This window comes from Oncorhynchus gorbuscha, linkage group LG01 (genome assembly GCF_021184085.1).
Source record: "Oncorhynchus gorbuscha isolate QuinsamMale2020 ecotype Even-year linkage group LG01, OgorEven_v1.0, whole genome shotgun sequence".
NCBI lineage: Eukaryota > Metazoa > Chordata > Actinopteri > Salmoniformes > Salmonidae > Oncorhynchus > Oncorhynchus gorbuscha.
Window position 1 is genome coordinate 42,795,057 of NC_060173.1, and position 14,583 is coordinate 42,809,639.

Here is a 14,583-nt window from a genome sequence, read left to right on the forward strand (position 1 = left end):
AGCATTCAGGACTGGGGTGAAGGTTCATCTTCCAACAGGACAACGACCCTAAACACACAGCCAAGACAAGGCAGGAGCGGCTTCGGGACAAGTTTCTGAATGTCCTTGAGTGTCCCAGCCAGAGCCCGGACTTGAAGACGATCAAACATCTCTGGAGAGTGAGGAAAATAGCTGTGCAGCGACGTTCCCCATCCAAGCTGACATAGCTTGAGAGGATCTGCAGAGAAGAATGGAAGCAACTCCCCATATACAGGTGTGCCAAGCTTGTAGCGTCATACCCAAGAATACTCGAGGCTGTAATCGCTGAAAAGGTTCTGGATACTTATGTAAATGTGATATTTCAGTTTTTATTTTTAATACATTTGGAGGAGAAAAATTAGAAACTGTTTTGGCTTTGTCATTATGGGGTATTGTGTATAGATTGATAAGGGTAAAAAAACAAACATTTAATCCATTTTAGAATAAAGCCGAAACGTTATAAAATGTAGAAAATGTGAAGGGGTCTCAATACTTTCCAAATGCATTCAATGGATTTATTAAAATAGACTCCCACTAATAACGGAACACCCGACACCGCTACTCCCACTAACAACGGAACACCCGATACCGCTACTCCCACTAACAACGGAACACCCGATACCGCTACTCCCACTAACAACGGAACACCCGACACCGCTACTCCCACTAAAAACGGAACACCCGACATCGCTACTCCCATTAACAACGGAACACCCGACACTGCTACTCCCACTAACAACGGAACACCCGACACCGCTACTCCCACTAACAACGGAACACCAGACACCGCTACTCCCACTAACAACGGAACACCAGACACCGCTACTCCCACTAACAACGGAACACCAACACCGCTACTCCCACTAACAACGGAACACCCGACACCGCTACTCCCACTAACAACGGAACACCCGACATCGCTACTCCCACTAACAACGGAACACCCGACACCGCTACTCCCACTAACAACGGAACACCCGACACCGCTACTCCCACTAACAACGGAACACCCGATACCGCTACTCCCACTAACAACGGAACACCCGACACCGCTACTCCCACTAACAACGGAACACCAGACACCGCTACTCCCACTAACAACGGAACACCCGACACCGCTACTCCCACTAACAACGGAACACCAGACACCGCTACTCCCACTAACAACGGAACACCCGACACCGCTACTCCCACTAACAACGGAACACCCGACATCGCTACTCCCACTAACAACGGAACACCAGACACCGCTACTCCCACTAACAACGGAACACCAGACACCGCTACTCCCACTAACAACGGAACACCAGACACCGCTACTCCCACTAACAACGGAACACCAGACACCGCTACTCCCACTAACAACGGAACACCAGACACCGCTACTCCCACTAACAACGGAACACCAGACACCGCTACTCCCACTAACAACGGAACACCCGACATCGCTACTCCCACTAACAACGGAACACCAGACACCGCTACTCCCACTAACAACGGAACACCAGACACCGCTACTCCCACTAACAACGGAACACCAGACACCGCTACTCCCACTAACAACGGAACACCAGACACCGCTACTCCCACTAACAACGGAACACCAGACACCGCTACTCCCACTAACAACGGAACACCAGACATCGCTACTCCCACTAACAACGGAACACCCGACACCGCTACTCCCACTCGCCAACAGTGCTGGCATGCACACGGATATAGAAAAGGCTTATGCAGGAAGGAATGTGATAAAAAAAATGGGACAGTTTGAAAGGGGGTCATGTAAAAATAGCCTTTTTTTTATAGGCAACATACCGTAATTCCTGGGTGAATTAGGTGGGAATTAAAAAAACTGGACATCATGATAGCACAAAAAGAGAAGCGGGCAAGAAATTTGGACAAATGAGTCTTTCCAAGTGCGTTAATATCTGTGTTCTTGTGACTGACTGAACTCAAAGAATGTGGAATGTCATATTGTGCAATAGGAGATCATAGGTCTGCCTCTAAAAAATACGATCTGCAATTACACAAGGAGAGGGCAAACATCAGACTCCAATGTATTTCTTCAACTCTCTGCAGTGACCTGAAATGGTATTTAGGAAGGAAGAAACTACTCAGACTATATATGAAACGCTAAGCCTGCATCTTGTCTGTCTTTTTGCTGTGTTAAATGAGGAGCCAATAACTTGAAGACCTTAGGGGTAAATCTGGCCACTATTATTTAACTATGTCCTCCTCTTCTGAGGACACAACAGGAAATTGTCTGAGTGGGGCAATATTTGTATGTCTGAGCTCCAGATGCAATTATGGCAAGGGTCTGTCTGTGGGTCTGTGTGTCTGGGTGAGGGAACTCCAGGGCACATCTCTGCAAAGGCCTCACAGTGGGGCTTGTTTCATCTCATTTTCTTAACCCTTCCTGTTCATTGGTAGGCCATCGTTGTAAATAAGAATGTATTATTTTCTGACTTGCCTAGTTAAATAAAGGTTAAATATTTTGGGGTAGCGTGGTCGAACACAGAGATATCAATATAAAATTATTTCTACGTAATAATTAAGTATCTTACCATAGGCGGTGCGTGAGTTTCAAGTTTGGGGAAGTTAATTTTCTCCATAAAAAAATGCACCTTTATAATAAAGCATTCCATGCATCATTGTATTTGCATACGTATGTATGATAGCCTACGATTCCTAATGTAATGAGTAGATTGAATAGTAAGAATGTAGGCTAATAATATACAGTAACTCAATCACTGTTCACAAAAAAGACTGTTCAATGCATGGCTGAGCGAGTAGAGGTAGGGCTAGGCTACTGAACTGAGCTGCAGGACAGGAAGGAAACTGCTTAGGGATGTTACCATGAGGCCATTGGTGATTTTAAAACAGCTACAGAGTTCAATGGCTGTGATGGGAGTAAACTGTGGACGGCCAAAACAACATTGTAGGGACTCCACAATAATGAGCTAAATGACAAGAGTGAAAAGAAGAATACAAATATACATAATATGCTTATGTATGCAACAAGGCACTGAAGTAATACTGGGGAAAAACGGCAAAGGAATACACTTTTTGGCCTAAATGCAAAGCCTTATATTTGGAGCAAATCCAACACAACACATCACTGAGTAACTGCCTCATTTGCAAGTGGCTGAAATCAAATCGAACTTTATTTGGCATATGCGCCGAACACAGCGTGTAGACCATACCGTGAAATGCTTACTTACAAGCCCTTAACCAACAGTACAGTTCAAGAAAGAATTAAGAAAATATTTACCAAATAAACTAAAGTTAAAAAAAATTAAAAGTAACACAATAAAATAACAATAATGAGACTGCATACAGAGGGTACCGGTACTGAGTAAATTTGCTGGGGTACAGCTTAGTCGAGGGTAAATTTGTACATGTAGGTAGGGGTGAAGTGACTATGCATAGACAATAAACAGCGAGTAGCAGCAGTGTAAAAAACAAATGGGGCGTTGCCAATGTAAATAATCTTGTGGCCATTTGATAAATTGTCTTACGGTTTGGGGGTAGAAGCTGTTAAGACGCCTTTGCCGCTCCGGTACCTCTTGCCGTGTGGTAGTAGAGAAAAGTCTATGACTTGGATGACTGGAGTCGGACAATTTTTTTGGACCTCCCTCTGACACTGCCTAGTATATATGTGCTGGATGGCAGGAAGCTTGGCCCCAGTGACTTACTGGCCAGTACACACTACCCTCTGTAGCGCCTTATGGTCAGATGCCGAGCAGTTACCATACCAGGCGGTGATGCAACCAGTCAGGATGCTCTCGATGGTGTAGCTGTAGAACTTTTTGAGGATCTGAGGACCCATGCCAAATCTTTTCGGTCTCTTGAGGGGGAATAGGCATTGTCGTACCCTCTTCAAGACTGTCTTGGTATGTTTGGACCAGGATAGTTCGTTGGTGATGTGGACACCAAGGAACTTGAAGCATTCACCCAGCTCCACTACAGCCCTGTCGATGTTAATGGAGGCCTGTTTGGCCCACCTTTTCCTGTAGTCCAAGATCAGCTCCTTGTCTTGCTCACATTGAGGGAGAGATTGTTGTCTTGGCACCACACTGCCAGGTCTCTGATCTCCTCCCTATAGGCTGTCTCATCATTAGGTGATCAAGCCTACCACTGTGGTGTCGTCAACAAACTTAATGATGGTGTTGGAGTTGTGTTTGGCAACTCAGTCGTGGGTGAACAGAGAGTACAGGAGGGGACTAAGCACACACCCCTGAGGGGCCCCAGTGTTGAAGATCAGTGTAGCAGACGTGTTGTTGCCTACACTTACCACCTGGGAGCGGCTCGTCAGGAAGTCCAGGATCCAGTTGCAGAGGGAGGTGTTTAGTTCCAGGGTCCTTAGTTTAGTGATGAGCTTTGTGGGCCCTTTGGTGATGAATGCTGAGCTGTAGTCAATGAACAGTATTCTCACATAGGTGTTCCTTTTTGTCCAGGTGGGAAGTAGGAAAGGGCAGTGTGGAGTGCGATTGAGATTGCTTCATCTGTGGATCTGTTGGGGCGGTATGCGAATTGGAGTGGGTCTAGGGTATCCGGGAGGATGCTGTTGATGTGAGCCATGACCAGCCTTTAAAGGAAATTCATGGCTACCGACGTGTGTGTTATGGGGCGGTAATCATTTAGACAGGCTATCTTCGCCTTTTTGGGCACATGGACTATGGTGGTCTGCTTGAAACATGTAGATATTACAGACTCGGTCAGGGAGAGGTTGAAAATGTCAGTGAAGACACTTGCCAGTTGGTCCGTGCATGCTTTGAGTACACGTCCTGGTAATGTCTGGCCCCGCAGCTTTGTGAATGTTGACCTGTTTAAAGGTCTTGCTCACATCGGCTACAGAGAGCGTTATCACACAGTCGTCCAGAACAGCTGGTCCTCTCATGCATGCTTCAGTGTTGCTTGCCTCAAAGTGAGCATAAATGGCATTTAGCTCGTCTCGTAGGCTCACGTCACTGGGCAGTTCACGGCTGGGTTTCCCTTTGTAGTCCATAAGTTTTCAAGCCCTGCCACATCCGACGAGCTTCAGAGCCGGTATTGAATCTTTGCTTGTTTGATGGTTTGTACGAGGGCATAAGTGGGATTTCTTATAAGCGTTCGGATTAGTCTCCCGCTCCTTGAAAGCGGCAGCTCTAGCCTAGGTACTTTTATGTGCGCCCGTTCACACATAATGCATAGGCCATCATGAAGCGCTCCAGACAACAGACAATTAAGAAATTGACATAAAACATGTAAATGGAATTTAATGAACCAAAACTAATTCCACATAAGTGTAGGCAACGCAGTTTGTGAGCTCTTCAAGCTACATGTCCACTTGTAGAATGAAAGCGATAGGCTAAATTAATGTATACCCCAATAATATATTGAGTAAACTAACAAGAATTACCATAAACAAACATTCTAGATTCTTTGAAATGTCAAGGATTAAAGTTAAATGGACGACTTGTGATATATTTAATGTGGCACAGATAAACAAAGGCCAACATGTCACATAATGAAAGGAATGCGTATGGATTGGCAACTAGTGCGTCTTTACCACAATGGCCATTTTGTATTTTGTAATTTCCTAAAAAAGATCTCAGTTTTCACTCTTTAACTGCCTAGCAGAGAATGCCAACAAAAGCATTTCAGCTTGTCTGGCAGTTTGGTCTCTTAAACGGTTTGTATCTGCGAAAACATCACTAGAGGGCGTAAAAGCTTCGGTCTCACATTTAGCAACTCAGCAGCATCATTTGGGGTGGATTTGTGACGCTGTCATGACAGGCAAAAAAAAGAAGGAGACTGGCCCATATGACAATTTCAAATGTTTCCTCGTCGCGTCCTCAAAAACAATTTGAATGAGAAAGCCAGAGGTCCCGCCCCTCTGACCTTTTCCAATGGGAGGGAGGTAAGGAGAGAGGACGCAACAGGGCACTTGAGATTCTCCCCTGAATGCATTCTACTCGAGTCCTTTATACACAGGAGTTGCGTTGACACAGCACAGAGCAAGCACGTTTTTCCGTGTCAGCTACGGCAGCATCGTGTATTTGTGCTACAGGAGCGACTCAGACAGAATCATAGACATTGAATAGAAAAAACAACACAAGGAGAGACACAGACAACAAGCTAAAAGCCGTGTCCCCATAGGATCGAGCAATGTCTAGTTTAAAGAAAAGAAATTCGAATTCGTCAGTTGACCGGGATGTGGAAGACAAGGAGGTTACGGAGAAGATGCTCTCCCCGGCCGGAGGGGAGAATGGAAACTCGAGCCGAACGGGAGGCGCACCGGGAAGCCCGGACAAGGTATCTGTACCCGGCGAAGATAAGGTTGTCCTAGAGAGAACCATTACCCTGGTGAATGGCGTAGCTATCATTGTGGGTACCATTATCGGCTCGGGTATATTTGTGACCCCGACTGGAGTGGTAAAGGAAGCCGGGTCAGTCGGACTGTCCCTTATTGTTTGGGCAGTGTGTGGAGTGTTCTCAACCATAGGTGCCCTGTGCTATGCTGAGCTGGGCACCACTATTTCCAAATCAGGTGGAGACTATGCTTACATCCTTGAAGTGTATGGTTCCCTGCCGGCTTTCCTGAAATTGTGGATCGAGTTGCTAATCATCCGGCCATCATCGCAGTACATTGTCGCGTACGTCTTCGCTACCTACCTCCTCAAGCCCATTTTCCCTGATTGCCCAGTGCCCGAGAATGGGGCGAAGCTGATAGCCTGTCTTTGCATCTGTAAGTATCCAAGCCGATGCAATTCACTATTACCACACTAAGCACGATTAGAAGTTGGAACTGTTGTAGCCTACACGTTGCATCCCACTGGGCACACACAGGTTGAATACACGTTTGTTTAAATTAAATGACGTTGAACCAACGCGGAATTGACGTTGAAATGACGTTTGTGTCCAGTGTGATTGCGCCACATACGGATATCGTAGTATTATGCACTGTTCTCTTGGCAGCCGCACGAGACTCACCCAAACGGAAACACTGGGTGTACTAGGCTACTGTTGTAAAACTACAGCGTTATTTCATCATCTTTGGTTAGTAGGCCTATAGAGCCAGCGTCACCCACGCGCCATAATGTCTCATCTAACTCAAATGGAAATTGTATCTATATTTTAGATACGATAATTCATTATTAATGATGACAATAATAAGAATAATAAAAATAATAAAAAATCTACAATAGATTGCAAATTCAATTAATTCAGCCTTTTGTCTCATGCACATAGCATTACTCTATTGCACGTGCAATACACAGGTCATTTCCATGTAAAAGGACCCATGAGCACCAACATTTGAAGTTCTTAGCAGTATGATAAACTGGGTGTCAAATGAAAGCTAAGTCTATATTTTTGGGAAATTAAGCCATATTTCAACAATTTTCCATCATAAAAATTATGAATAGGTAATGGCTTTGATTACTGGTCAAACAGATGGAAAAGGGGTATTAGAAAACATCTAGACTACCAGAAAAAGTATTTGTCAACAATCGTGTTGAAGTAAAGACCCCTGCCATCTCATATCAACACTTGAAATTACTTGCCTTCTGTAAGTTTAAGAAACATTGCCTTGTGCCTTTTAATGCCATTAACAAAAACCCACATTCTAATTTCTCTCCGATAATGAAAGTAAGCAGAAGTAACAAGTACAGGGTAGACTTATCAATTAGTTATAGTGTTTTTACTTAGGGTCCTTCTGTAGCTCAGTTGGTAGAGCATGGCGCTTGTAACGCCAGGGTAGTGGGTTCGATTCCCGGGACCACCCATACGTAGAATGTATGCACACATGACTGTAAGTCGCTTTGGATAAAAGCGTCTGCTAAATGGCATATACATATATGCATACACCATTGTTGTTACCAAATTGGTAACAGAATTACAGAAAAATCACCAATGGAATTACTGCAATTGAATTGGTTACAATGACAAATCACAGTAGTCACAAACCACAGGGTCACCTTCTACTGTCCTCCCTTCCACTGGCATACTGTTATGTTTAGCTCATAACTGTTTTCTTTCTGTGTCTTGTGGTCAAAGCGAGAGTGTGGAGCAGTCTGGACAACCCCTCCCTCTTTCTCTCTTTTTGTCTCTCTCTTCTTTATCTCTCTAGTTAAAGATGCAGTCTGGGATCTTAAGCACAACAAGTTCATAACATATTGTATGAATTGAATTCGTAACATAGCATACGAATTGCACCCGAAAAAAAGGACGTAACATATCATACGAAATGGATGATGCAATACACAATTGCAGTGGTCAAACTTGGGAGAGTTAGCTAGCTAGCACTACAACCAAGAAATCTCAGTTGCTTGTGCTTTAGCTGTCACCTTGATAAATTGGCTACAATGGCTGGCTAGCTAGCTGAGAAGCATCCAGCAGTGATTAGGAGTGCTGACGGCGCCTGGTCTGCGAACCTCAAAGCGCATAAGCGTTAATCTTAGATGGTATTTTGCATCTCAAATGGTACTCTATGTGCGCATGCAACCTATAGATGTTTGTTGGTTGTGTACAATGCTTGAGGCAGTAGCTTTGTTCCAGGGCGTCAAATGAAATGACATTTTATTGGTCGCATACACATTTAGCAGATGTTATTGCGGGTTTAGCGAAATGCTTGTGTTCCTAGCTCCGGCAGTGCAGTAATATCTAACAACACACAACAATACACACAAATCTAAAAAGTAAAATAATGGAATTAAGAAATATAGAAATATTAGGATGAGCAGTGTTGGATTCCAGAGTATAAATATACACCATAGTGCTAACTGTAAAGTTTGGTGGAGAAGGAATAATGGTCTGGGGCTGTTTTTCATGGTTCGGGCTAGGCCCCATAGTTCAAGTGAAGGGAAATCTTAAAGCTACAGCATACAATGACATTCTAGACAATTCTGTTCTTCCAACTTTATAGCAACAGTTTGGGGAAGGCCATTACCCAACATCAGTGCCCGACCTCACTAATGCTCTTGTGGCTGAATGGAAGCAAGTCCCCACAGCAATGTTCCAACATCTAGTGGAAGGCCTTACCAAAAGAGTGGAGGCTGTTACTGCAGCAAAAGGGAGACCGACTCCATATTAATGTTTAACAAGGAAGTGTCCATATACTTTTGGTCATATTGTATGTGTATATAGTGCCAGTCAAAAGTTTGGACCCCTACTCATTTCAGGGTTTCTCTTTTATTCTTTAATATTTTCTACATTGTAGGATAATAGTGAAGACATCAACACTATGAAATAACACATGGAATCATGTACTAACCAGAAAATGGTTAAACAAATTCTTCAAAGTAGCTACCCTTTGCCTTGATGACAGCTTTGCACACTCTTGGCATAGAGTGTAGTCACCTAGAATGCATTTCAATTAACAGGTGTGCTTTGTTGAAAGTTCATTTGTGAAATGTCTTTCCTTCTTAATGCGTTTGAGACAATCAGTTGTGTTGTGACAAGTTAGGGGTGGTATACAGAAGATGGGTAGGGGTGGTATTCAGAAGATTCTTAGAATTCCCGCCTCCCGGAGTTGCCTCTTCACTGTTGACGTTGAGACTGGTGTTTTGCAGTTACTATTTAATGAAGCTGCCAGTTGAGGACTTGTGAGGCATCTGTTTTTGAAACAAGACACTCTAATGTACTTGTCCTCTTGCTCAGTTGTGCACCGGGGCCTCCCACGCCTCTTTGAATTTTGGTTAGAGCCAGTTTGTGCTGTTCAGTTTCTTGGCAATTCCTCACATGGAATAGCCTTAATTTCTCAGAACAAGAACAGACTGACGAGTTTCAGAAGAAAGGTCTTTGTTTCTGGCCATTTTGAGCCTGTAATCAAACCCACAAATGCTGATGCTCCAGATACTCAACTAGTCAAAAGAAGGCCAGTTTTATTGCTTCTTTAACCAGAACAACAGTTTTCAGCTGTGCTAACATAATTGCACAAGGGTTTTCTAATGATCAATTAGCCTTTCAAAATGATAAACTTGGATTAGCTAACACAACGTGTCATTGGAACACAGGAGTGATGGTTGCTGATAATGGGCCTCTGTACGCCTATGTAGATATTCCATAAAAATCTGCATCATTTACAACATTAACAATGTCTACACTGTATTTCTGATAAATTTGATGTTATTTTAATGGCCAAAAAATGTGCTTTTCTTTCAAAATCAAGGACATTTCTAAGTGACCCCAAACTATTGAATGGTAGTGTACATAAATGTTAAACTCGGCCTCATGAATGGCGCAGTGGTCTAAGGCCACTAAAGATTCTGGGTTCGAGTCCAGGCACTGTCGCAGCCAGCCGCGCTCGGGAGACCCATGGGGTGGTGCACAATTGGCCCAGCGTTGTCCGTGTTAGGGGAGAGTTTGGCCGGCAGGGATGTCCTTGTCCCATTACTGACTCCTGACACGGTCGCCAGGTGTACGGTGTTTCCTCCGACACATTCGTGCGGCTGGATTCCGGGTTAAGTGGGCATTGTGTCAAGAAGCAGTGCGGCGTGTTTGGGTTGCGTTTCGGAGGACGCATGGCTCTCAACCTTCGCCTCTCCCGAGTCCGTATTGGAGTTGCAGCGATGAGACAAGACTGTAAATACCAATTGGATATCACGAAATTGGGCTGAAAAAGGGGTAAAAAAATATATATATTTATTTGTTTTTATTTTCACCCCTCCCCCACTACATGGCAAAAGGGTAGGCCTCACTTGAAGCCTGACCTAAAGTTAAGGTCCTTTTGAGTGACATCGGTAGAACGGTTGAGACTAGAAACACATTTCACGTATGGGATTGTTCAGCACGTGCTCAGCCACGAGCTCTGGGCATGCAGCTTTTTTCCTTTTATCAATTTTATTTTAATTTGGCCTATTCTGTTGTATTTATTTAGCCTACCCCACCACTAATGCACAGATATTCTATATGAGTCGTCTAAGAAATAGGTCACACAGCCTGTGTAATTGATAGCAAGACAACGAATGAGCCCATGCAGCAGCACTGGAGACGTTTTGATGTATGCTATTGTTAAAAAATAAAAATCTAAGTTTGTAGACAACTTTACCACTGCTATCACCTGTAAAATGTGAGCGCAACAGAGCCAGTTACGACTGAAGTATCTGATCATCAATAGATTAGAGAAAAAGCTATTTGTTTTTTATTATTATTATTAAAAAGCTATTTGTTTTTTTAACACAGTGGCTGCAAATCATCTGTAAAGTCCTTGTATAATAGCCTACAACATGAGGTTGAAATGTTGAAGCTTCTTATGACAGCCTACTTCAAAACCAAATGGTACATAGTCACAAAAGTAGATGGGGTGATAGCTAAATTATATTTTTACAACAAAAAATGAATGGGGCAAATTTGGATTTGAAAAGTCTGTTTGAGATGACCAGCAGTCTCCACAATGTGAAACTGTTTTGGATTTTTTTTAAACTTATGCATCTGTCTATGATGGCTATCTCTATGAATCAATTTTGTTGCACTAATTCTCCCCCTATTGAATGAAATGTATTCACTTTGGCATCATGTCTTTGATGCGAATCTCTTGGCATCAATATATTGACACTAATCTTCCCCCAATTGAATGCAATGTACTGTATACACATAAGCGTCATGTTTCTTGATGTATATCTTTTAGCATTAACGTACCAGCTTGAAGCTTTTCAATTATATTATATTGAAGTATTCACCATCATTGTAAACCCTAGGTATGTTGTTGCTTTGACAAAGTCATTTCTGAATGTTATTTAATGAATGTTAACGTTAAAAACGAACAACCGATTGTCCCTCATTTTAAGGTCAACCCTGTTACGTGAACTGAACTGTCGTTTTAATATGGTGAAACTATTCCCTTTTTTTTTTTACATTGACCAGCTAATAGTCAAACCATAGTGTAAAAACAGGTGAGCTGGTTCTACTGTTTTTGGCCATTTTCTGGTGTTTTGTGGTGGAAAATTGAGTGTAACATGTCATCCCTGTTACCCATAGATAGCCATGCTATCAACCCTGCTTTATTTGGCACTAAATAGGCAGTTACTATAGGATTTGTTATTTATTTAACCCCTTGAGATGGGAGAAAGTGTTTTTTATTAAGTTGAACATGAACATAATGATGACATAATGTAATTTTACTTTAAAACAATAAATAATAATCTTCCCCCAAAGAAGTTACACTACTCAAAAGGCAGCTTATTGGTGGAATTACCCAATACAGATTAGGGACCCATGATGTATTTCCGTTACCAGAATTCTGTTACCTTAACGGATGTAAATCCACCTACTGTAGTTCAATAACCAAAAGAGATTGTTTCAAACTCAAGGTGTCATTATATGGCTGACACCCCATTTCTTCTGCAGACATCTTTGAATCCTCAATTCGGAGTCAATATCTACCAAAGTTTTTGAAGAACGTGGTCGCATAAAAAACTGAGGGAGATTTGACCGTAATTCTGTTTCCAAACTTTGCATCTGCACAGTTCTTCCAATATATTTGCCTTTATTATTCCCTGCAAACCCTACCACCCCTCCCCCAAATGGGGTAAACGAATAAACAATAACACTTAGGCTTCTACTTCCAGTTTATACACATTTTACAGACAGTCTATTTTACAATAGTTATATTTTGTTTGTTTTTAGTCCTGGCCTTCCTCCATTTCTGATGTCCATCTGATTTCTATTTGTAACTGTGCTATTTCACAAAAGTTCTGAACCTATATACATTTTACAGACCCAGTATGTTTTACATTGGTTATCTTGTTATTAGTCCCTCCCTTCAGCTCCATTCAGCTCCTCCCATCTATCTCTTAACACCATCCATTTTGGATTTCTATTTGCCATATATTTTTCAACTGTGCTGTGATGCTTCACAAAAGTTACGGAATGTCCTATTCTCATAGTTTCTACAGATGGTAAATTAAAGAAACATTTTTGCTAAAATTATTATTATACTATTGATCGATTGACTATGACTTTTTAAATCACCCAGTATTGCTACAGTATCTGCAGTGTTAGCTCTAGGTAAATGTTGCAATTCTTCAGCCATTCCTGGACTTGTGACCAAAATAAATGATCTAATGACTCTGCCTCCTCGCAGCAAAATCTGCAGATCTGGGAAGATTGTATCCCCCCATATATATAACATTCTATTCAAACTCTGACATGATTCTCTTTCTGTGTCTAACCCACTGAGGGTTTTGGACATTGTGTGATCAGTGTTCATTACCACTTCCCAGTGGATGCTGAATACCAGACCTAACAGTACCATCTGTCAATACATTTTGCAATGAGAAATGTGTGGACAGCGCAAGCAGAAGCGTCAGCGGCAATCATTGCAGGGCCGTGGTACTGTAGAGATTGAATTCAAGCCAGGCTCATGGCTGCTTCCTGCCTGGTGGAAAAAGCTCTCACAGACTCTGTGTGTGTGAATGTTGTACGGATCAGTACTTGCGCTAGTCTCTAATCCCTATTCTAAGTGTGTAATCGCCAGTGACCACATGATAGAAACTGAGATAAGGCCGCAGCCAGGCCAGGGCGAAAGTATAGATAAAGAGATAGAATTGAAGCCATGATGTTGTTAGTCCAGTCTGCTTATTCTGGTCTTGGTGGTGGACAGGGTCAGTCTGGATAGCCAAGCCACTCTTATCCACATTTGCTGATCTATTGAGTTGTTGTGCTAGGCTATAGGATTTGTCTGACCGATTTTGAGTTATTGTTCCAGTGACCTATTTGTTTAGTGTTTTGTAGTTATTAGGTCACTGTGCTTTTAGTTTAGTGCATACTGTAGGTCCCAGTAGTGAGGTTTTATAGTGACCCCCTGGCTGGCCCTGTATGGCTTCTTTAGTGGGTTGTGGGGAAACCTCAGTCTCAGTCCATGTGGTGTGTTTAGGAGGCTGAGAATCTGAAGCCTGTCTGCCCTGATCCTACAGGCAACAGGACTGCTCTGCGCTCTCATTCTCACCCTCAGCGGGAGTGTGCGTTTTCGTGTTTATGTGCCATTCTTCCCAGTCTATACTGTACTCTCCCACACAGGCCCTCATTGTGCTGTGGGTCCACACAAAGGCTGTTGGGTTCCCTACTGTTACCCGGGCTGATTTACGGCTTATGGTGCTTTGAAGTGTTTGTTAGTTAATCATGTTTAATGGGGGAGACCGGGGGACAGGGAGAGAAGGCTGGGGGACAGGGAGGGAAGGCTGGGGGACAGGGAGGGAAGGCTGGTGGACAGGGAGGGAAGGCTGGTGGACAGGGAGGGAAGGCTGGTGGACAGGGAGGGAAGGCTGGTGGACAGGGAGGGAAGGCTGGTGGACAGGGAGAGAAGGCTGGTGGACAGGGAGAGAAGGCTGGTGGACAGGGAGGGAAGGCTGGTGGACAGGGAGAGAAGGCTGGGGGACAGGGAGGGAAGGCTGGGGGACAGGGAGAGAAGGCTGGTGGACAGGGAGGGAAGGCTGGTGGACAGGGAGGGAAGGCTGGGGGACAGGGAGGGAAGGCTGGGGGACAGGGAGGGAAGGCTGGGGGACAGGGAGGGAGGCTGGGGGACAGGTAGGGGAGGCTGGGGGACAGGTAGGGGAGGCTGGTGGACAGGTAGGGAGGCTGGTG

At 43.6% G+C, this 14,583-nt stretch overlaps 1 protein-coding gene across 1 annotated transcript in view; it reads left to right on the plus strand.

Annotated features, from left to right (window-relative positions):
- Nucleotides 1-5,827: 5,827 nt before the first annotated feature.
- LOC124038087 (large neutral amino acids transporter small subunit 1-like) overlaps nt 5,828-14,583 on the plus strand; it is a 30,424-nt gene continuing 21,668 nt past the window's right edge. Inside the window, exon 1 of the mRNA XM_046353538.1 lies at nt 5,828-6,748. Coding sequence (XP_046209494.1) covers nt 6,169-6,748 — 580 coding nt within the window. The 5' untranslated portion in view covers nt 5,828-6,168. The remainder of the gene's footprint in view (nt 6,749-14,583) is intronic.